At 37.9% G+C, this 25,105-nt stretch overlaps 1 protein-coding gene across 3 annotated transcripts in view; it reads left to right on the plus strand.

Annotated features, from left to right (window-relative positions):
- Window positions 1–25,105, plus strand: part of ryr3 (ryanodine receptor 3) — an 89,555-nt gene that overhangs the window by 11,939 nt on the left and 52,511 nt on the right. For 2 of the 3 annotated variants that reach the window (XM_056240127.1, XM_056240128.1), the window contains exons 2-15: window positions 3,128–3,247; window positions 5,041–5,139; window positions 6,729–6,749; window positions 8,987–9,061; window positions 9,404–9,482; window positions 10,248–10,360; window positions 15,711–15,810; window positions 17,561–17,654; window positions 17,842–17,916; window positions 18,307–18,463; window positions 18,912–19,076; window positions 22,918–23,039; window positions 23,221–23,401; window positions 23,486–23,621. In XM_056240127.1, the coding sequence (XP_056096102.1) occupies window positions 3,128–3,247; window positions 5,041–5,139; window positions 6,729–6,749; window positions 8,987–9,061; window positions 9,404–9,482; window positions 10,248–10,360; window positions 15,711–15,810; window positions 17,561–17,654; window positions 17,842–17,916; window positions 18,307–18,463; window positions 18,912–19,076; window positions 22,918–23,039; window positions 23,221–23,401; window positions 23,486–23,621 (1,537 nt within the window). The remainder of the gene's footprint in view (window positions 1–3,127; window positions 3,248–5,040; window positions 5,140–6,728; window positions 6,750–8,986; window positions 9,062–9,403; window positions 9,483–10,247; window positions 10,361–15,710; window positions 15,811–17,560; window positions 17,655–17,841; window positions 17,917–18,306; window positions 18,464–18,911; window positions 19,077–22,917; window positions 23,040–23,220; window positions 23,402–23,485; window positions 23,622–25,105) is intronic. The other variant, XM_056240129.1, reaches the window with a different exon arrangement.

A 25,105-nucleotide genomic window follows, 5' to 3' on the forward strand; every position in this document is an offset into this window, starting at 1 on the left:
TTAGCATAGCTTAGACAGCGGCGTTTGACAGCCCAATTTAATTAACATAACTCAAGCCCAAATATACACAGGTTATTATCTGTCTATTCAGAATTCTGGAAATTCCTGCTAGCTCTCATCATATTAACACATCCTGAACCTGATGAATGAAATATAAAAATGAACTTCCATGCCGTGACTGTGTTAAAGAATTGTCACTGCTCTGATGGTGTTCATCAGAACCATGGCAACCATCGGCTAGGATTAATGTGATACATGAGCTGGCACACAAGAAAAGCACTGGGTTGGAAACAAATGAGACAGAAATCTATATTCCTCCTGAGAGAGAATGAGGATGTACAGAGATTCATTGTGGATTCTAATGACAGAAGTGTCTCCACTCTTCTTCCTTTCCTTCAGTGACAACTTTGAGATAATTTAGCTATTGTTACATCAATACAATTTATTTAAATACAGTATTTACTTATTTATGACTTGACATGATATGATATGCCTCTTAATTACATTTATTTTTCAGGAACTTGAGCAGTTTTTCATAAATGTTTTTTTTTCCGTATCTGTTTCAAATTTTTTTCTATTTTATTTTACAATTCATATATTTGGCTATTGATAACTATTTTAGCTAACAATATTGCTGCTAATTGATCATTGTGTAAGTAAAGTGTGCAATTTTTTTATGTTAATTTTTTATTTTTTTTATTTTAATATGAAATTAACTATAAGTCATTCCTAGTCATTGCTCAAAAAGTGTAAAATGTATTGGTTATGTTTAGTTTTATTGGTTTTCCCTGTCGTCCTGCCCATCTGTGTTCCTAGTTAGTATCATTGGTTGTTAATTAGCTCTACATCTGTTTTACTTTGATTACTCCGTCTGTGTATTTAAACCCTTAGTTCTGTCTTTTCATTGTTGAGGACCACACCAAGGATTTTTTAGACCTGGCGAACTTTCCAGACCGCTCTCTGTGCGTTTTTTTCAGGACCAGCCTGAACGAAAGCACAAAGACACGCCTGCCTGGTGATGGTCCTTGGGGAAATTTCACCACGTTTGTGGATTGGGTGCTGGTGAACAATGATTCGGCGTTCACCAGCCCCTTTTCTGGACCCAGAACCCAGCCAGCCACCTTCTAAACCCTGCATGGAGCGTACACCTCCTCCATCTCCAGTGATCCCACCAAGCCTCCCTCTCCCACCTCCTCTGCCTGTAACAGCCAGTTCCTCTGCGCCGCCTCTGCTGTTTCCATTCAGTCTCTCGGCTCCTCCTCTGACTCCACTCTGCTGTGTGAATCTGCCTCGGGTCTTTCAGTCTCCAGCTCTGCCTTGTCAAGAGGATCCGCTGGCTCCGCCTCCAGCGCCGAGCCCATCACTCCACCTCGGCTCGTCAACCAGTCGGCTCCACCTTGGCTCCTCCCTCCCTCGGCTCCACCTGGGATCATCGTTCTTACGGATCCACCTGGCCCCCTCATCCCTCCGACTCCACCATGGTCAGACATTGTTCTGCCTGTGCCACGGACTTCCGGGCCTTCAGCTGTGCTTTGTCCCTCCACCTCTTTGGCTCCATCAGGCTTTCCCCTTCTTCCGGCTCCGCCTTGGTCCTCAGTCTCATTGGCTCCGCCTCAGTCCTCTGGCACTCTGACTCCACCTTGGACGCTCGTCGTTGCAGCTCTGCCTCGATCTCCTGATCCATGATCCCTGATCTCTCCGATCGCCTGGACTCATTGGCTCTTTGGCTCCACCTGGGTCTCCACCTCCATTGGCTCCGTCGCCGTCTGTCATCCCCCTGGTTAAACCTGCCAAGTCTCCACCATGGCACCTCCCTCTTTCGACTCCACCGTGGGCCTTAGCCCTGGCTGTGGTCTGGGTCTCCGCCTGGCTCCTCCTGCTCCTGGCTCCTCCTGCTCCTGGTTCCCCCCACCATCAACGCCTCCCTGGTTTCTCCTGACGGCATTTTCTGTTCACTGTCCTTCACCAGCCCCACTTCCGCCTCCAGAGCCCCCACCCTTCCTCCTCTGTTGGACTTTTTTTCTGTTTAAAGTTTAAAAGGAGTGATGTTCGGTTTTATTGTCTTTGTGTTAATTTTCCCTGTCTTCTTGCCCGTCTGTTCCTAGATAGTCTCCTTGGTTGTTAATTAGCTCTAATCACTAATTACTCCGTCGGTGTATTTAAACAATTAGTTCTGTTTGGCTAACCAATCGCAGGCAGGGGGAGTGGCCAGGAAACTTGTTTGAAAACAACATTCAAAAACAAACATTTTGCAGTTCTGCTTGGTGATGCTGGTTTCAAAGAAATTACACACTTCAGCTTTAAAGGTGCAGTAAGCGATTTCTGAGAGACACTGTTGATATTTGAAATAGAGACCCAAACAAACACACCCCTACCCAAAAGAAACACACCCCTCCCTTCATTGCTCCACCTACAAAACAACAAATACGCTATGCAACACAGGCAACCACTAAAGCTGGCGCATCAGACAGCTTGCACAAGTATGGATGAATCAGCTTTGATTCAACACCAACAACAGCATACAAAAGCATATCTTGGATCTGTGAAACATAGCAAAACCAAAGTTACTAATGTATCGAGAAGAAACAAAGCAATCTCTGTGTCTGTTTTCAGGTCCTCCTGCTTTCAAACGTCTCTCCAGCGCTGGAAACATTTTCCAATATTAACAGGGGTCTTAGCTCTTGCCCTTCTTCTTCCAATTATATTCATCTGACCATTTCCTCTTTGGTAGTATGTCACCCATCTCTCTTTTTACAGTCTTTCTGCAAATGACCCGCTTACTCACTCTCTCTCTCCTCCCCCATCATGAGTGGATATTGCTGAATGTTTACAAGACTGTTTTGGTGCTCTGTGGATCGACCCAATCGACTGTTTTTTTCTTCCTATTTACGCAGCCAGGACTATGTACAAAAACAATATTATTTTTCAGCAGACACAGAACAGATATCTAGCAAATATTCACAAAGATGTTTGTTTAGGTGTTGATTTAAATTTTCAACAGCGTTTCTCAGAAATCGCTTTCTTCACCTTTATGTTGTGTCAAGCTCTTGGGACTACTTTGAGGGAAAGTATTTTGAGCGTTTTTGCTTTTAAACATAAGTTTAATTGATTGTTTTTGTTCTGGCAGGAAGATGAGGTGGTGCTGCAGTGTGTCGCCGCCATTCAGAAGGAGAATCGCAAATTCTGCCTTTCGGCAGAGGGACTCGGCAACCGCCTGTGTTATCTAGAGCCCACATCAGAGGCGAAGGTAATGCTTCATGTGTTCTGAGGAACTAATCACTGCTTCAATATGCCTGAACCTCTCAACACAAACCACAATGCAGATCGAAGCAAAGCAATTTATGAAAAACAGAATTTTTTTTTCGTTTTAAAAAAGGTTTAATGGTTAGAAAATGGTTTAATGTTTTTTTAGTTTAATGGTTAGATAACTACAATGTACGAGTGCATAATGTTAGAATTACACAATCTGATTTGCTTTAGGTATGCCGATTAAGAAATACTTGTGGATTTGTGTGGAAAGAAAATGTCATGGTTAAAAATATATGTAGAGTAAAGATATTTGCCTTTGATGTGTTGTCCTCTAGCAATACATCAAATTAATTGGAAGAGATTCATGTAGTTGAAAACCATGGCAACAGCAATTGATCCTAGTGCTCTGCACCATATTTTCTATGCATTAGGAGGCAAGGCAGTAGAAGATGTGTGGGCATCTCTATGGTTATGTGCAGTGTCTACTGGGCCTGACCTTGTTCATACATTGAAAAAATGAAGGTGGATGATAATGATCTTTCCGTTATCATATAAAGTATTGGTCTTCATGCATGTCAATATATTAATTCTTATGGGTTACCAGTTATGATACGAATAACCCTCAGTGACACTGAGACATCTGCTGTATTTGCCTGAGTGACAAAGAAGATAACTGTCAGCTTTTACCATCATGCTTTACAATCACCCTGGTCTCTCACATATAGGTCTATGTTTAAGACATTAATTAAGGTCATTCATTTTTAGTATCAAGTGTGTGCAGTTTATATATAGATAGATAGATAAGACTTCTTTAGACCAAGGGTAGAGTTCATCACTTGCCCATGTAAATCCTCGCTGGCCTCTAAAGCTAATCCTTAAACACATATCGAAAACAAAACATCTATTTAGGCCTAATGAAAGACTTAAAGGGTTAGTTCACCCAAAAATGAAAATTCTGTCATTAATTACTCACCCTCATGTCGTTCCAACCCCGTAAGAACTTTGTTCATCTTCGGAACACAAATGAAGATATTCTTGATGAAATCTGAGAGCTTTCTGTCACTCCATTGACAGCAACATCTTTGCAACTTTCAAGGCCCAGAAAGGTAGTAAAAACATAGTTAAAATAGTCCATGTGACTACAGTGGTTCAACCTTAATATTATGAAGCGACGAGAATACTTTTTGTGCGCAACCCCCCCCCAAAATAACGACTTTATTCAACAATCTCTTCTCTTCCATGTCATTCTCATACGCTGTTGACGAAGTGTAAACAGTGCAGCGCTTCTGGGTTCTACATCAGAACGTCGGCTCACTACCAGCGTCGGCCAATAGTGAGCCGACGTTCTGACGTAGAACCCAGAAGCGCTGCACTGTTTACAATGCGTCAACAGCGTATGAGAATGACATGGAACAGAAGAGATTGTTGAATAAAGTCGTTATTTTAGTTTTATTAACATTAAGGTTGAACTACTGTAGTCACATGAACTATTTTAACGATGTTTTTACAACCTTTATGGGCCTTGAACGTTGCAATGACGTTGCTGTCAATGGAGGTACAGAAAGCTCTCAGATTTCATAAAGAATATCTTCATTTGTGTTCCGAAGATGAACGAAGGTCTTACAGGTTTGGAATGACATGAGGGTGAGTAATTACTGGCAGAATTTTCATTTTTTGGGTGAACTAACCCTTTAAATTAGTAAACATAGCCACTTTACCAGTTATACAGTATGACTTTAGCCATATTCAAAAGTAAGCAAAAACACCCACACTATCTTTCTCTCTCCACAGTATTTTCCTCCTGACCTATGCATCTGTAACTTTGTGCTGGAGCAGTCGCTCTCAGTGCGGGCCCTACAGGAGATGCTTGCCGGGCAGAACGGTGAAGGAGTAAGTAAACAAATCACAGCGATTACAGGGTTACTATACTGAATATACAGTATCTCAACCTTTATAGTAAGAATCCTTTAAAACCTTTTACTTTTGAGTACATTTACCATGTCAATCGGAAATTATATTGGTGCTGAAAATGCATCCTGAAGTTAAATAAAAGTATAATTTGTAAATGCTAAATTTAGTAACGGTAGAACCACTAATTATGTTTGTACATCAATACAATGCATTTTGATATAGACAATAACTCATGTGTTTTAAAAGCAACAGCAAAGTAAGTCATATTCATTGCACTCTCATGGAAAGTTATAGTAGCTGGAAAATGATATACACTACCAATCAAATGTCTGGGGTCAGTAAGATTTTTTTAAAGCGATTAATATTTTAGTTTCTGATTAAAGATCACGAGAGCACATGAATTAAAAAAATGTGCATGAATAAATAATTTATAATAAACTGCAACATTTAGTAAAAAAAGAATATTCAATTTTGATTTCATGCTGGCTTTTAGCAGCACAAAAATATTTTCAACATTGATAATAATAAGAAATGTTTCTTAAGCACCAAATCAGGATATCAGAATGATTTCAGAAGGATCATGTGACATTGAAGACTGGAGTAATGATGCTGAAATTTCAGCCTTGACATCACAGGAATAAATTACATTTTAAAATATATTAACATGGAAAACTGTTTTTTTTAACAAATAAATGCAGTCTGAGCATAAGAGTCTTATTTCAGAAACATGAAAAAAATCTTACCGACCCCACACTTTAGTTTTTATTGCCCAAACTATCCCATTAGCTGTAGTTCTTCTGCGTGATCTAGGGTAAGTAATCGTGAGTGATGACATTGATATTGTGAAGTACTGACCACAGATAAATCATAACTACAATTCACACTGGCAGGTTTGATTTGGAGAGTTTTATGAATTGGTCCTCAGTCCTTCGATGCCAGAAATTACTTTATATTTTCAATATGATAGTAATGCAAATCCATTATCCCTTAATCACTTAAACACCTACTTACTAACAAATGCAGGTGAGGTATGTATCGTCAAAAATGGATAATTAATACTGCCATCCTTTTAATGCCTAGTGTCGTACCTCACCTTCTGCTTTTCATAGACTAATTACACCACTCCACTTGTCTATTCTGCTTTCAGTAGAAGGTGAAATTAAATGTTTTTTTTTCTATTTAGCAAATATATATATATATACAGTATATATATATATATATATATATATATATATAAAACTTTTTTTTTATTATCATTTTTTATAGAATGGCTTCACAAATATACATTTAATATACATATTTAAAATAAAATATACATATTTAAGTTATTTACAGTGTTTTGCTCATGGGTTGCCTCATCATTTGGCAACGTTCCGTTTATCATATCCATGTATCCAACCAATATCAATACTTGACTTTTATTTCTTTAAAAAAAACTGTAGTAAGAGTGGGTATAATTAATTAATTGGGTTTTTGCTGAGACATAATGAACTGAATGTGCTGAAGTGTGCGAGGGTTTTCCAACTGCCTTCTTTAATCATATCTGTATCTTTGTTCATCATTGCAAGAATCCTGATCATGAGCGATGGGTATGTTCACAATTTGTTGACCAACGAGTATGCATGAATCCAAATTATGCAAAAAAAAATGTACTTACATAATTACACCTACTGCTCCTTTTGAGCATCCCAACCACTTCACGTGTCATTAACTGATTTTTAAGTGTGATTTAACTCATGACATAACCCTACTAATACAGTTCACAATGCTAACCCTGTCAGAGAACCAAGGTCTCTCTCCTTTATCTCAGACTCGTCTCGCCCTTTTAATTTTTATGTTATGATTGAGAGTGTGAAAATGTTCCTGTAGCACAAAGAATATAAATGGACTTGTCAAATCTAGTAGCTAGTGGTCAAGAATTATGCAAATCCCCAAATAAAATCTACTGGCTAAGCATGTTCTGCACAGGGCCATTTGAATGCTTTATTCGCCCTCCCTTCAGCACAAAATGGCATGCCCAATATTTTATTTCATGTTTATTTATTTTTTTACTGCAGCAATTTCAAATGAGATTGTCACAGCATATATTTTATTAGCTCAGTGCTGTCTATCTGTTGTGCTATCATTAATGTCTAGGTCTAGGATAGAGTGAGTTCTGTTGGAGAACCATTGTGAAGCAGAGTTTCTACATACAATACTTCACTATAAAGATTCCTATCGTGTCATTTATGTTACGAATTCAGTGTCTGATACAGCTGTCGTGAGGAAACAATGCCTTTTTTTGTGTTGATTATTTGTAGTTTGAAATGTGAACTGTTTCTTTTTGCATTTGGGCTCTAACACTGTCAAATTTCAGGAGTACCAATGACGAGGAAATGATCTGGAATGCTGATTCCAGAAAGAATGTGTCTTGATACATGAATATTCCATGATTTTTATACATTTTTTGGTTTCTTCTTTGTATGTATTGCTTGTTTTTCAGCCCCAAAATAGTATATCATGCTACTTTATAATACTCTACCATTCAAAGTTTAAAGTCAGTAAGATTTTTTTTTTTTAAAGAAATGAATCAGCAAGGATGGATTAAACTGATTAAACGTGACATTAAAGACCTCTAAAAAATATATATATTTAAAATAAATGCTGTGTTATTGATCATTCTATTAATCAAACAATTCTGAAAAAAAATGTCACGGTTTCCTCAAAAATATTAAGCAGCACAACTATTAGCAACGTTGATGATAATAAGAAATGTTTTTTGAGCATCAAATCAGGATATTAGAATGATTTCCGAAGGATCATGTGACACTGAAGACTGGAGTAATGATGCTGAAAATTCAGCTTTGCCATCACAGGAATACATTTTAATATTTATTTTAAAATGTATTAAAATGGAAAAGTTCTTTTAAATGGTAATAATATGTATTATTGCTGTATTGTGATCAAATTAATGCAGCCTAAAAGCATAAAAGTTTTCTTTCAAAAACATCATAAAATCCCACCGACCCCAAACTTTTGAATGGTAGTGTATATTCATTTAACATTTATGCATCAAGATGGCTTCTTGACCTTTTTATCAACAGTCCAGAGATCTTGCCATTTTTAATAAGCTGACAGTGAACACAGTAGTCGGATTTACCAGGAAAAAAACAAACAAACTGCAGCTGTTTGGAAGTTGCAGTTTTTGCTTAAATGTGGCGCTAAACTGTACGATATCACAGCAACGGACTGTGGTGTATCATCTGATATTTCAGTTAGACAGCAGGCATACAGCAACAGCTGGGAGTAGGGAACACAAGTTTCAGCTTTCCTCTTTGTCAAAGTCATTCGTTTTTGGACTGCCAGTGAGGGGTCACACAGTCAGATTAAAAATATGGTTGTCAAACGTGGCATTAATTATTATTGGTAATCATGATACATTAGTGAACACTATCTCCAGCTGCAGACTAAAACATGAGTTTTACCTGAGGTGCTACATTATACTTATATTTAACTAAGAGAAACATCTTTTTCCCCAATGCACTCAGAGGCTCATAAGACGGGTAAGTATATTTATACCTCTATTTCCTGTGGGCCGTTTTTACTTTTTCATTCTAGTTTTTTTCCACACCCTCCTCACATTTCCTCATCAACGGTACAACAACGAAATTTTGTTCTCGTTCAAACAGCTGAACGAGAAATTTCCATTTAACATCCGTCCAGCATGTTCTTCCCAGTGTTTTCTGTTTCAGTGACTCTTAACTTTATTTTAGCAGTGACCATTCTGTCCATGTCTCTGAACCTTTGCCTTGAGTGTGCTAACAGCATTTTACTCTCTCTTCTGTAGGCAGCACAAGGAGGGGGACATCGGACACTGCTCTACGGTCACGCTATCCTCCTTAGGCATTCCTTCAGTGGAATGGTGAGAATGCACCACACAAATTGAAGCCAGTGGGGAGAAGGATTAGGCAGCCTGTCACAGCTTACAGCTCACACACATCAACTTCATGATCAATGACTCCCAACAGTATATTGGGGGGAGATGGGGATAAGTGAAAATGCTTTAACACCACGAATGACAGGACGGCTTATGTTTAATAATTATCTGTTTATATTGTTGATAAACATTAACTATAAAGCTTGAAGCTTATTGAACTTGTCCTTCCGGAGGTATTTACCAATAATGCATTGCTACAGTGTATGGGAACCTCATCTGTCATGATTTATTAGTAGAATTTACACTTGTTTCTCTGTTTTCCCATAGTATCTGACATGTCTGAAGACTTCCAGGTCTCTAACAGACAAACTGTCTTTTGATGTTGGCCTAGAAGAGGATTCAATTGGTAATAACATCAGGGTTATTTTAGTATTATTTATATACTATTATAGTTATTCATATTTTAAATTAGCTTTTGTTTGTATACATTATTCATTTTAATTTTAGTTTGTGTTAGTTTGTCATTTCAATTTTTTTTTTTTACTTTATTTTTATTTCAGGTCTACTTTAAGTAATTTTAGTACCCTAATTTAAACTTATTTTGTTTCAATTAGCTGCCAAAGTTTTTTAATCTTCAAACTTAAACTTAAGTTTTTTTCATCTAATGTTTTTATTTAATTTTTGTTATTTTTTAATTAACAAAAATATGTTTAATAGTTTAAGTTATCAATAATAACACTGAACAACATCTAATTAAAAATATGTAAGGTGTGCTTCAATGGACTCAAAAATTAAATAAAAATAAAAAATGATCACAATTTTCATTTTTTAATGAATCATCCCTTTCAGGCCTCTTTATGGCTGTGATTGACATTTGAACTGTAGGTAACAGATGCAGTGCTAGGACTACTTCCCAAGCTTTGAAAAGAGATCCAAAATTAAACTTAGATATCTTACTATTTTTGTGTATTGTGTCACCCAGAATAGAGAAACATGAATATCCGTATCAACATCTAAGTTTGCAAACACCCAAAAGATCTTATAGGCAATCTCAGTTCATCATGGCCCAAATTGATTGAATCATTGAGAGCTGTGGGACATTGATAAGCTGTTTCTTTATTTACAGTACATCTGGTTAATGTCATTTAACTGATGTTTTGTTCAATCAAAGGGGAAGCTTGTTGGTGGACAATTCACCCGGCATCCAAGCAGAGGTCAGAGGGTGAGAAAGTGCGCATTGGGGATGACCTCATCTTGGTCAGCGTGTCTTCTGAGAGGTTCCTGGTGAGTACCTGCTGTGATTGAGGTTAAAAAAGGTTCCTTACAACACCAAGTCATAGTGACCATGTCTTTCAAGCACCACTAAAACACAATATAAATAGTCCATCCAACTCATGCAGTGTTTTCAAAGTCTTCTGAAGTCATGATAGCTTTGTGTGAGCAACAGACTGAAATTCTTTATCTCATACATAATTAAAGGGGCCATATGTCTTGATTTTGTTTTTTGGGGTCTACTAAAAGTTCAAAAGACTCATTATTTTTTACATATTTTACATTGTTGCAGCACCTCTCGTCCCAGTCTGTCAGTAAAGCTGTTTAGTATGACGAAGCCCCTGCTTCCGAAAAGCGCAATGTGCTCTGATTGGTCGGCTGTACCAGTGTGTTGTGATTGGTCAACCTCTTCCAGCGTGTTTTGGAAATGTCAGGCCCCTTGCCGTTTTCCGGTGTTCGACTCAACCAAGCCTCGCCCCCTTTATTCTGCTTGTGCCTTGGGCGGGAATTATTTAAATGAGAAATATTGTGACATGTTCATTCCCGGAAGAAAACTCAAGACTACAATCGAGGCGTTTCAGGGAGTTCAGAAACAGTGCTTACCTACTGACATAGAGAATAATCCCTTCACTTTGTGCTTTGTAACTTTACAGACCTTTTTCATGCTATAAGGGCAACATTACACTCTAAAGAAATTTTAAAATGTAAAACAGCATAATAGGGCCTCTTTAAAAAATATTGTGTTCATTTTTAAAGGTGCAAAACGCAGGTTTCTGAGTTTTTGCAGAACTACGCCCCCTCTGGCGACAAGCGAAACTGCAACGCACGCATGCACGAGCTGTTCATAACTAAAGGAGCATCTGCTGTACAGATCTTTGGTGTACAGTACAGCCAAAATGTCTTCAGAGGTAATAAAGTTATAAATCTGCAAGTCATTTCAAATATATGGAAGGAAAGACATTTGAGTAAATTACTCTTATGTGTGAGGGGAAAACGGGGGTAGTAGAAAACTTTGTTTATGTGTTTACTGTATCTGTATCCACCTATGATTGTATTGTTATGAAAACACGTTCATGAACAATATAATTGATTACTTCGCAATAGTTCAAAATAATAATCATACCGTACACGGTTGGTCAACAACGTTCACTCAAATGTCTCAAGGTAATAAACAATCAAATGTCACCATGACGTTTTCATAAAAGCCAAAACAGGCTAAGCTGCCGAAGACTTGCGGGGTTCAGCCTGTTGTATTGATCTGAGAATATTCCAATAACAATACATCCTTTTTCTGTTAGAATTTACTCAAAATTTGTGTCTAATTATCGGTCATATTTTTCAGCATGTTATCACACTCAAGAATCTTGAACTGTTTTGCTAATCACTAAACTACATGTAGCGCTGATTTATTTAGTAGATATTTTGACAGGGACAATACACACTGACAAACATTAATGTGAAATGTGTCAATACTTGTATTGACACATTAACATGTATTTTATCACAATACCAAAATATTTTACGTTTTCCTCGTTTTGATAGAATACGAGCTCTGACCAATTTGATGTTACTGTGGAGAGAAGCACTGAGGATAGCAGTGACAGCAGTGAAAGGATTTACAATTTACAATTTTTACCGAAAAAGACAATATAGCCAATGCAACGGCGTTCTTCCTTGTTGGTCCGAACACAATAGAGGGTATGCGCATGACGTCACCGTCAGCCGGAGTAAATGCGGTCACGCCCACAAGTGGCAAAAAGACTGAGCGGCAGCATTTGTTTTCAGCGTGAATGCCGTGAAAATCACACAAAACACATCTAAAACGGGAAAGAGCTTTGCGATTGACTGTACAACTAGATTTGACCAGAAATCTGAGGTACTGTATATTTTTACAGACTGCAAAAAGCTACAGAACAGACTATATTCTGCATAATTGGATGTTTTTAAATAAACTGACAAAAAACTATACAAGTTTTAGGGCTGGACGATATGATGATATACAGTATAACATTAATGTAAGTGATCACTCGGATTTAGACCTATCTATATTGTATTTATATAAAACGTTTACAGGCAAATTGTCTTCATTTATTTCCCCGGCGTCGAAATCAGGCACATATAAATGTCAGGAAACGCGATTCCTGGCTGCATGTCAATATCCATGGATCACTGGATCTTTGATAAGTTGTAAGGAACACTATATCGAGTCTAACTTTTAGTTTAAACTGATAATAGTTTGTTTTACTCGCGTTAACGCAGTTTCCCCCTATTAACTCCAGTCACGCAGCAGCTCTTCTGCCACTCAGTCCCGCTGAGGGGGGCGTGTTCCGGCGGGGAAGTGACGTTAATGCATTCCCTCTATTCCTAGTTTATGAAACTGTTCACTGACAATGGTATAAAATCAATTCTGATTGTATATGTATCTAGCCTACGCTAAAGCATTACACATTTTACGCATCGTCATTTGTTGTCATACACAGATTGGCCGTATCAAACATTAGAGACTGGGCTATATCTTACCGTTTTATCAAGAAAAAAGCCAACTGAGGATCCCGTTTGAGACCAAGAGCAGACCGGAGATCTCTCCATTTCCCGAGGTTGACTCTCGTCTTACTCCGACGCCTGTCTGACTCCAATTTGGCCCTTTTGGTGGCACTAGACAAAATACTAGGTTTGGAATGGACTACAAGCCGGTCTCTTTGAATCCATCTTCTACTTTTGACGCACGAGTTGTCCGCTGATGCGGAGAATGGCGGCGCCGGCGAATACACAAACTTGCGAGACAGCCTGGTGAGCGTGAACGCGCATGACGTCACGCCCAGTCTCAAATTCGAGCCCGAATCCCTCTTATATATTTTACTGTACAGGATTATAGAGGCAATCTCAGTAAGCAGAGAAGGGCTCATTCAGCCCATCAGGCAGTTCTTTAAGCATGTATAGGAAGAAAAACAGGTATTTTTAACATGAAAAGTTGCGCAATGCACCTTTAACGTTATAAAAAAAAATTGTTGTCCTTACGAACTGCCAGTGTATGAACAATTTTGAGTGATCTATTCTTTAATGGCCTCAGGCACCCAGAGTCAATGTTTAAAAATTCCCAGATAAACTTTTAACTTTAAGCAATGCAATAATGTAGTACATAGACTGATAGTCTGTAGTAAAAAAAGAAGAAAAAGTTCTTCTATAATTTCTCATTATAATTTCATTTGTGTCTGGTAAGGGGGGCAGAGGGGGCCCATCAGTTTTAATCAAGTTGTCATGGTGACGTGCTCAGCCTGCCAACAGAGCACTGAGTTCCCTTAGATGTACTGGAGGAGAATGGATGCACTGAGAGACAGAAAAAGGTTTTACCCCATTTTGTCCTGTTTCAGGCTTATTGGATTATATCTGACCTGCAGAGTGCAAATAATTTTGGAGGGTGTAAAACCCCTAATAAAAGTTTTAAACCCAAAAAGAATGTAAAAAAAAAATAAAAAAATTGGTGGTCTTACGAAATACACTATCGTTTACAAGTGGGCATAAGTCTGGGGTTGGTACGAATAAAAAAAATAATAAAAAAAATCACAGTAAAACAGTAATACTGTGAAATATGATTTCAATTAAAATTCTTTTCTATTTTTAATTATTTTAATCAACTCTCAACTCAACTCAACTTTATTTATAAAGCACTTTCAACACCACTAGTGGAACCAATGTGCTGTACAGAAGGTATAAAAGAGAAAATAAAAACAAAGACATAAAACAATGCAAACATATGACATACACAACTTACAACGCATTATCAAATGCTAAAGAAAACAAATAAGTTTTAAGCGCACTCTGAAAAACACCCAATGAAGGACAAGTTTTTACAGACAGAGGAAGGTCATTCCAGAGCCTAGGAGCTGCAACAGAAAATGCCCGATCACCTTTACATTTTAAACGGGATCGTGGAAACCATGAGAAGCAATTAATCATTAGAGCGCAAAGATCTACTGGATTGACAGCGGGTGATTAAATCAGTAACATACTCAGGTGCTAGGCCATGCTAGGCCATAATCGTTTTTAAAATGTAATTTATTTGTGTTGCTTTATCCTAAAATCATGAACTGGTAGCCAGTGTAAAGAGGCCAGAATATGGGGATATATGATCCCTCTTTCTTGTGTTTGTCAACAACCTTGCTGCCGCATTTTTACCCGCTGAAGACGTGACAGCGAGGACTGACTTACACCCAGGTACAAAGCATTGCAGTAATAAAGACGTGAAGAAATAAAAGCATGGATTACTTTCTTCAGAACACTAAAAGTTCAGACAGATTTAAGTTTAGCAATATTTTGCAGTTGAAAACTTAATTGATTTGTCTGTCAAGCTTTAACTTTTGCATTACCTTTAGCATTTTACATAGAGATTTAGACATTCAGAAAGTGATTTAATAGATTTATCATCTACAGACTTCATAGGCAAATACATCTGGGTGTCATCAGCATTAAACTTATATGAAATACTATATTTAAAAAAAAAATAGAACCAAGAGGAAGCATATGTAATGAAAATAACGCTGGTCCCAAAATGGAACCTTAAGGGTTCCTGTATTACCACAGCTAATAGAAGCTATCTATAGATGATGAGAAATTTTAACAGAAAAGGTTCTATTTTGAAGATAAGAGGCAAACAAACTTAGGGCAGTTCTTTGGATGCCCACATGCGGCCTTAGACGTTCAATAAGGATAGATTATTGTCAATCGTTTCAAATGCTGTGCTAAGATCCAGCAAAACAACACTGCTACTAGAGTCAGTTTTCAATAAAATGTCATTAGCTACTCTAAGAAGAGCTGATTCTGTGCTATGACCTGATCTAAAACCAGATTCAAATGTATCAAAAACACAATTTTCTTTAGTAAGTTTAAACGTAAGTAAAGTAAACATATTACATGAGACCTTTCAAAATTCCAGAAAAATTCCAGAAATATTTCACCTCTGAAAGTCATTATTATAATTCAGGCACTGCTCCCATTTTTGATCAGGTCAGTTGCATTGTTTTTGTTCCAGCTATGAATGAACTAAAACAGCCTCTAAGTCCCTTGGAAGGGGTTGGGGAGCTGCTCATGCAGAGAGCTCATGTTCTGGGAAAGGCAGTCCTGTTTGTATTTTTCTAGACAGTAATCTTTTAAAAACAGATTTGTAACTCAGATGCTGACAACACAGACAGGCTGGCAGCATCAAGGCCACATCGCAGTATCTCTTTTCCTGTTTCCTTTCACTATATCTCTTTCTCTCTGTCTCCCTTGCTCTAACTTCCTTTCTCTTTTTTTTTCCGATTCTGCAAGCACAAACATGCACGCATAGTTAGTTTACACACTTGTCTCTTTCTCTCTCTTGCAGCACCTCTCCATCTCCAATGGAAGTATTCAAGTGGATGCTTCTTTCATGCAAACACTGTGGAATGTTCAGCCTACCTGCTCCAGAAGCAACGTGGCAGTGGGTGAGTTAAGTTAAAGGTCCCGTTCTTCATGTTTTTTTGAAGCTTTGATTGTGTTCACAGTGTGCAATATAACATGTGTTCATGTTTCGCGTGTAAAAAAACACTGTATTTTTCACACAATTCACTTATCTGTATACCGCTGTTTTCAATTTCCAAAAAACGGCCTGATGACTTCCTTGTTCTATGAAGTCCCTCCTTCAGAAATACGTAACGAGTTCTGATTGTGCCAGCGGTTCCTGTGTTGTGATTCGACAGCAGCTTATCGCACGTTGCCCGGAAAGGTCACGCCTCTTACCATAAATTGGAGATGCATGCGCTGCTGAAGTGCTTCTTCTCCGTGGGAGCGCAACAAGACCACGCCCCCTTTTTTTGTGTATTCCTGTGGGCGGAGATTAGTCAAAAAACTGTTCTAGTTACGTCATTAAAAAAGGAAGTAGAGGGATGTAGTCCAAACCGGCCGTTCGCTGTATGCTTTGAAAGGGGACTTCTGTTAAATAAAATATCTCGCTAGGCATTGAACTTTGAGCTTTATAATTTTACAGGTATTATTTATGCTCTAACAGCAACATTACACACTAATTAAAGTTTGAAAAATGGAATCGCGAAGAACAGGATCTTTAAAAGGGATAGTTCACCCAAAAATTCTGTCAGTAATTACTCACCCTCATGTTGTTCCAACCCCGTAAGACTTTCGTTCATCTTCGGAACACAAATTAAGATATTTTTGATTAAATCTGAGAGCTGGATCACTCCTCCATAGGCTTCTTAAGGGATCGAAACTAGCCGGCCCAAAAGTTATGAAAGACATCGTTAAAATAGTCCGAGTGACTACAGAGGCTCAATCTTAAGTTTATCAAGCGACGAGAATACTTTTTGTGCGACAAAAACAAACGTACAACCTAGAAGCTTTGCGTAGTTTCACTATGTGAAATCTCGAGGACCACAGAGAAGGAAATGAATAGTTGAATAAAGTCGTTATTTTTGTTTATTTTTTGCGCACAAAAAGTATTCTCGTCACTTGATAAACTTAAGATTGAGCCACTGTAGTCACTCGGACTATTTTAATGATGTCTTTCATAACTTTTGGAGTTTCGATCCCTTAAGAAGCCTATGGAGGAGTGAGACAGCTCTCAGATTTAATCAAAAACAGTCTCTACCAGTCGATCTACGAACGCCGATCCAAGCCTGCTGTTCGCGCTCACCTTATCACAACTTGTAGCTCGTTCACATCTCTCCAGCGCACTTGGATCGGCGTTCGTAGATTAACTGGTAGAGACTGTTTTTCAAAGATGGCTTCTGCCTGTATACGCAAAGTTGACTGTATGTATAAAATATCTTCTTATTAAACTGTCTGGACACTGACAAAGTTCTCAATGCTTCGGTTTGAAGGTAGGGACCCTCATTATGCTACCGTGCTAGTGTGGGGCTATTTTGAGCCTTGTTAGTGGTATTAACAAGCGATTTTTATTTGTCATTGATCTATGCCCAATATACTAGCGTTATACTAGCTTTATAGGCTAAACTGTTTTTAGAGATAAAACTATTTACATTCGATAATCATGAAAACAAATCTCAGATAACGGTTGACTAGGTAACAATGTGTAATTAGACCAAAGGTTCATTTTGCGCCGGAGTTCTCCTTTAATGCTGTGTGCTTTCAAAAATCTAAATCTATTACTTTTGTCTAGCTTTGCTAGTTGTTAAAGCACAGTTGATGTTAGGAATTGTCTCTCTGTTCCCTTGTCTGTAGGATTTCTTCTGGGTGGGCAAGTGATGCGCTTGTTCCATGGGCACGACGAGAGTCTCACTATACCAGGATCCGAACAAAGTGAAGCGCAACAGAGGTATCTATCTATCTATCTATCTATCTATCTATCTATCTATCTATCTATCTATCTATCTATCTATCTATCTATCTATCTATCTATCTATCTATAAAACCATATAGACAATTTCAGAAATTGGCAAAATAGAAAATATCCATCCATCGATCTGAGAAAATATGTCTACTAATCTCTTTATTTCCTATAGAGTGGTGAACTATGAGACTGGTAAAGGAGGGTCCAAGGCCAGGTCTTTATGGAGATTGGAGCCCCTTCGGATAAGGTTAAATCAAATACACAGTTTCTTACCTGCTTGTGCACACAAAGACACACACACACACACACACACACACACACACACACACACACACACACACACACACACACACACACACACACACACACACACACAAATCCTTTGGGTTGAAACTGCAGTAAATATTTTATGCCCCGGACTGGTTTCTCCTCCTCTGTCTTTTCCAATTATGCCCAAAAGGGTAGTTCAAAGTCAGGCCAGTGAGCAGTGCATGTAATCCATGACTTAGACAATTGAAAGGTTTCCTAATCTTCTGCAAAGTCCTATGGATTGATTAAGCATTCAAATTGTTAGCGTCTCATATTTGAAGATGAAAAGATGCATACTAACAGAGTAGTCTTTTTTCTTGAATTATAGCTGGAGTGGGAGCCACATCAGATGGGGTCAACCCTTCCGCCTGCGCCATCTCTCCACCGGTCACTACCTGGGCCAGACAGAGGACCATGGCCTGATACTGATAGACAGAAAGAAGTCTGACACCACTGCAACTGCCTTCTGTTTCCGGGCAAGCAAGGTTTGAACCATATACTTTAACCCTTGATTTTAGCTTTCAATTTTTGTTTGTGCTAATTAACTTTATGCCACAAATGTAGTCAACTGAGCCAGTAACATTCCTTCCTTATATTTATTAGAAAATTAAATAAATGAGACGAATCAATGACTTTCAGAGCTAGACAGCTTCAGCTATTGGACAAACTGACTTTATTAGATTGTACCCCTGCTAGTCAGTGCTCAGACTCTGTAATTGCTACATCTGTTTCCCAATTACTAATCCTCAATGCATTATTACTGTATATTGGTGTTTCATTATCCTTGCTCTGCTGCAACAAGCAGAGAGGTCATAAAACAAGCTGCTCTAAAACAAGCTTCTATTTTATCTCAATAAAGCTTACACATGACCACATGACAGTGAGTTGGCACAGTAATGGCAGGACTTGTGCAATTTGTCTTTCTCTTCACAGGAAAAGATTGACTCTGGCCCAAAGCGCGATATTGATGGTATGGGGGTTGCAGAGATCAAATATGGTGATTCGTTCTGCTTCATCATGCACGTGTCCACGGGCCTGTGGCTGTCCTACCAAGCGCCTGATGCAAAATCTTCTCGCCTGGGACCACTGAAGAGAAGGGTGAGAGATAGTGTCCTTGTGCTTTTTTGTCCTAAGAGGCTGAAACTATCACCGAGCTCCCTCTCCAGGTCACACGTACATCATTACAACGACTTTGAATGACACACACATCTTTTATGACATCAGGTGCCGTAAGTAATGATCCCATTAAAGATTATGGGGCTCACAGGATGGTCTAATGTTGGCTCAAGCTTAACCGCAGTGGCTTCTGTGAAGAGTGTAGGATATTCGAGGCCATGGTTTAAATGTGATAATGAGGTAGGCATGGTGACAGTGTGTTTTTGGGGAGTGGTCAGGATTACACGTTCACATGGACTGCACATCTTTCCAGCTTTCTGGTATGCAGCTTAACTCTGGGCTATAGGCCAGAAAAAGCATGCCACCTTTACGCACAGTCCAGGCAGCCGAAGTCGTAACTTTGGTGACACTTGATTTGATTTTCAAATCAAGACTCTGACTCTGACTTTCCTGTGAGGAGGAGGTGCCAAGTTGAATAGATTTCATAGCCCATAGATTTGTAATGGCCACTGAAATTACTACAGTAAGTGACCTGAATCTAAGCACTAATTTTGACATTAAAAAGTGGCTTCATGAGCATCCTGTCCAAATGCTAGATTAGAAAAGTACTGATAAATACAGTATGACCACAGACTCTGACACTGTGTCCTAACCAGACGCGATGCGATAAGATTCCAGCGAAAAATAATTTGACTGTTCACACCAGATGCAACACAACTATGGGACGCGATGTAGTCTATCAAAAATCACAGCCAATCTGAAGAGCGCGTGGGCGGGCTCTCTCGGCAAGCTCCCGGCACTCTCAACGAAATGGATAGTAAAATGGAAGTACATAATCAAATTCATGAATATTACACCATTTTTACATTATTAAAAATAGTTACTGAAACAATCGTTGTCATATAATACACTTGTCTGTTAACAATGAGTTGACAGTTTGAACGTTCTTTCTTGTTCACTTTTATTTATTTTGAAGATCTGAGGTGAATTGGTTTAAATGTGACTTTCAGTACGGCTATAGACACACAAAATGATATTCAAACTCACACAGACGCTTTTAACATTAAATAAAGCACATAAACAGTAGCCTATACCTGAGATTATCATACTTTCTGTTCTCCGCGACGTCGCAGAAATAGGAACCGTTTCTAAAATAGAATCGTTGAGTGTCGCCGTTGCGGCTGATTAGGACAAAAACTCTGATTAAAAAAGAAATTAAGATACCTTTTATCGCGCGTCGCGTGTAGTTATGTTACATTATAGCAAAACTGGTAATGCATCAATGCAGGATTTATAATGGCCAGAGCAGGGTGACCGACATAATCTGATGTAGTGTGTTGTACAAAACTCTGAGGCCACATTTAAAATCTGGGACTCAGAATTCAATTTAAACCTGAAAATGAACAAAATTGCAGCTTAAAATAAATTTGCAATATTTCAGATTCTGCACTATTTCTTGGTATAGATGGTCAGATATTCATTATTAAAGTCCCCATGAAATCAAAATTGACCATACTTAATTTGTTTGCCTAAATTGATCGTTTTGTGGTGAACAATTCATCCATGCAAGTCAATCCACACAAAATTTTTTTTTGGCTTCGTAATCTTTAATCAAATTTTGAAAATGCCCCTCCCCTCTGCATTGGAGGACCTTGCCCGATGACGTAGGCTTTACGGTTTGGGTGTCTGCTTAACATCCATAACCACGCCCCTCCAACTGACAGTAGACAGGCTGAATGAAAACACCTACTTTTCTAGATCCAATCAGGTGCTAGTTGGAAAAAAAGCCACGCCCACTATTTTGCCTCATTTAGTATTCCGTTTCTCTCGGATATACGTCACAACACTGGAGAAAAGTCGTTTGCAACTTCCGGTTCACGGGGACCTTAAAGCTGCAGTCCGGCATTTTTCCTCTTTGTCGCCATCTCTGTTTGAAATCTGTAATTGCAGTTATTCGCGGAATTATTAACTTTGCGTGAGTTGCACATCCGCATGAAACAGCGCGGATGAACACAATGTTTTGAGACTGCGAGTCTGTCAGTCACCGCGCGATGTGGAAACTGGCATTCAGAATCACACATTCTACTTTTGGAAGTAGGCCTACAGTATGACCATGACAACATACGAATTTTCATCGGAAAATGTCATCTGAACAAGTAAGTAACATCCACATCAACTAAGGGGGGGAAAGCCTTGCAGTAAATCGTGCTGATTAAATATAACGATCGCGTCAAACCTTTCAAATTATACTTTGTTCTCAAATTATCAACATCAGCATTGTGACTACATTTAATGTGTATTATGATTACCCTGTAGTTCAGTTTCTATTTCTGTGCAGTCTAATTTCTAATTGTCATACCAATAAATTAATGTTTCTTTACTGGTTTTCTTAAAAAAAAAAAAAAAAAAAAAAAAAAAACATATCTGTAATCCGATGCATATTTAAAACTATATATAATTTCGGAGGAGGCCGGTTTGGTTTGCTCGGAGTAGAGGTGAATTGCTCCCTCTCATAGCTAGCACAAAATATTTACCATAATAGCTAAACGAATAAAGACAGGAAACTCCGTAACTGTGTGAATTAAGCGAACAAGTGTGCTACTGTTACACGATTGAACTATTGAAATGTCTTACCTGTCCTAAAAGAAAAAAAGCCATCTCTGCGTCCGTTTTGAACCGATGTTTATCCTTGTTTTCGCGTGGGCCAGTTGCAGTCTCTTTTTTCTCTACCCACTCCGAAGTCCGAATAATTTGGGGTTTTACAAGTGGTGAATGTCCAGTTGTCACTGGTGATTGTCGTTTGAACCTTTCTGGATCCGCCATAAGTTTAATTATTTAATGCTGCGAGAAAAGGCTAAAAATGTCCACCTCCAACATCCTCACGCAATATAGCCGACCGGGACGCCTTCTTTATGTGTACAGATGTGACGTAATGACGCAAAGACATGCTCGAATTTCCCGCGGAAATCCACCAGTACCACTGGAATTAAAATCATTATTACAAGCTAACCGTTTTGAATCGGGCAAAAGCAAGCAGATATTTTTTAACACTGGCTGGTTATGTTTTTTTTAATTATTATTATTTTGGATAATTTTTAACCCAAAAAAGTTATGGACAGCAGCTTTAAGCAAAAATTACAATTACTAATACACTCTGAAATTAAAAAAAAAATTCAGAAAATTCTAATTGTTATACTGATAATATAATTTGTGATGAAAAATGAAAAAAAGAAAGAACATTTTGTCATCATTTACTCATCCTCATGTCGTTCCAAACCCGTAAGACTTATGTTCATCTACAGAACACAAATGAAGATATTTTTTATGAAATATAAGAGATTTAAAAAGAGAAAATATAAGTCTACACAACTACCACTTTGACGCTTCAAAAAGTTCATAAAGAGATCGTAAAACTAATCTATCTACTAATCTCCAAATTTTATGAAGAGACACAGTTAAGAACAGAGAACAGTTTGAATTTAGGCTTTTGTTCAAAACAGAAGCTCAACCGTATTGCGCGAGAACAAACCTCATTGGTTCCTGTGGAAGCTCAAACGTGCTGCGTAACACACGAGAATGAACCTTATTGGTTCTCACACGTCAAGCACGTTTACCACAACTGATGTGTGAAAGCCTAAATTCAATCTGTTTGTCATATAAAGTGAACATGAGGGTGAGTGAATGATGAAAGAATTGTCATTTTTGGGTGAACTAACCCTTTAAATTAAAAAAATGCGAAACTTTTGAACCTTGTATATCTGAACTGGTTCGTCAGCTGTTTTACTTTTCAGTCAATGCTAATGTACATTTACGATGTGTACAGGCTGTCCTGTCTCTTGAGGGCCATATGGATGACGGGCTGACTCTGCAGCTCTGCCAGCACGAGGAGTCCAGGGCGGCTCGCATCATTCGTAATACCACCCACCTCTTCACTCAGTTCATCAGGTACAAGACTCTAACTCACAGAGCTCAAATGCTCAAATAGTACAATAGAAAAGTTCCTCCTCTCATAACTGAGTGCCATGTACCCCGAGACTAGTTATTCAATTCCTAATGTTATTAAAATATTAAAAAATATGAAATAATAATTTAAATAATATTGATCATTTTATTATCCTGGTCTTAGGGGTCTGGATGGTTTGAATGGAGAAAAGGCTACAGAGGTGACTCTGCCTGTGTGTGAAGTGCTGCAGACCCTCAACGACCTCATTGTGTACTTCAAACAGCCAGACTCTGAGCTGGAACATGAGGAGAAACAGAGGCAGCTTCGATCTCTCATTAAGCGCCAAGATCTCTTCAAAGAGGAGGTTGAATACAACTCACACATGCCTTATTAGATTCAGGATCATACAATGTACAAGCTGACACTTATTATGATTATTTTATGTTAGGGAATGCTAACCTTGGTCTCACACTGCATCGATCGGCTAAACGTATACAACAGTGCCGCTGAGTTTGAGGAGCTAGCTGGCGAGGAGGCCGGAGAGGCATGGAAGGACATTCTCAACCTCCTCTATGAGCTTCTGGGTAAGAATTCAATAACATGCCCAAAGCCTTCAACTGTTCACAGAAGGTGATGATGGAGAGACATGACAGTTATTAGAGGCAGTTAAATAGCAATTCTATTCTCTTTTATCACCTTGTTGTTGACTCTCAGCCTGATTTATGGAGGGCAAACATACAGTTAGAGAAGAAGGACCTTGTTCAAGATATTAAAAGTAGAGAGATCGAAGCAAAATTGCTTCAGAAATCTATGAAGACATATAAAATCTATAGAAATCTATATATTTTATTTCTGCTACTTTTTCAATATTTTTGTAGATCCTGAAGCATTTTAATATTACTTTTATTTATAGAGTGCTGCAGGGATTACATATTTTTGGAGGCCAACCCAAACATTTTCCCCTTGACAAAAAACTCAATAGGATTTTTCCATTGACTTTTGGATTATTGCAGAAAAGAAGCTCTATGATCAACAAAAGTTGAATTTGATAATCTTCACAAATGAACACAATTTTTTTTTTTTTTTTTTTTTTTTTTTTTAAGTTGTTTTTTTCAAGCCTAAATACAATCGGCTGAGGTAAAAAAATCTAAAATAAGGCTATAATAAAATAAGTCACCACCAGTGTTGTGGAAAGTTACTTTTAAAAGTAATGCATTACAACATTGCAAGTTTTGGTCATCAAGATAATCTCCACAAATTAACAAAACTTTCATGAATTTTTTTGTTGGGGAAAGTAATGCATTACCCCCTTAAAAAAGTAACTAATTATGTTACTTATTATGGACAGCATGGTGTTACATTACTTATGCATTACTTTTTCCCATCTTAGCTGGCTTTAGCTCTTTCTGTCTTTTTCAGACCAATATAGCACTATGCTGAGCTTGTTATATTATTATACTTTTTAATTACAAGTTCTATTTTTTTGCAAGTGTAAAGGTCTTTTAGCTGCATTACTTATTGAAAATGTAACTCAGATATTTTGTTTAACTTTAAAAATAATGTGTTACTTTACTCATTACTTGGAAAAAAAGTAATCTGATTATGTAACGTGTGCTATTTGTATCTCGTTATCCCCAACACTGGTCATCTCTACTACGTTTTTGATGACTTTTTATTTAAAATCTAAAATTGGAATTTTTTATTATTTATAATAGTTTGCAAGAGCACAAGTGTAAACACAATGTAAAGCAAACGGCATTTAAGACATTTAAGGTCCCCAACAACCTCTATAGTCTTATAGTCTCCTGCCTTTTTCTATCACAATATTTCTGATGTATTTTATATAAATATAGAATTAATATTGAATATTGAGTAAATATTGTCAGGCATTTAAACAAAAAACCCATTTACTTTGGGACCATGAAAGCGGAAGTCCAAAAATGCTAACTTATTTTGGAGTTATGGTACATTTCTTGCAGCACTCTATAGAACAGTATCTTTAGCAAATTATTTTTGTTTTAAATTTTAACATCACATCAGCATCCAGTGAGCGTAAACACTCTCCTCG

This window comes from Rhinichthys klamathensis, unplaced genomic scaffold, assembly GCF_029890125.1.
Source record: "Rhinichthys klamathensis goyatoka isolate OS25496 unplaced genomic scaffold, OSU_Roscu_1.1 h1tg000579l_1, whole genome shotgun sequence".
NCBI lineage: Eukaryota > Metazoa > Chordata > Actinopteri > Cypriniformes > Leuciscidae > Rhinichthys > Rhinichthys klamathensis.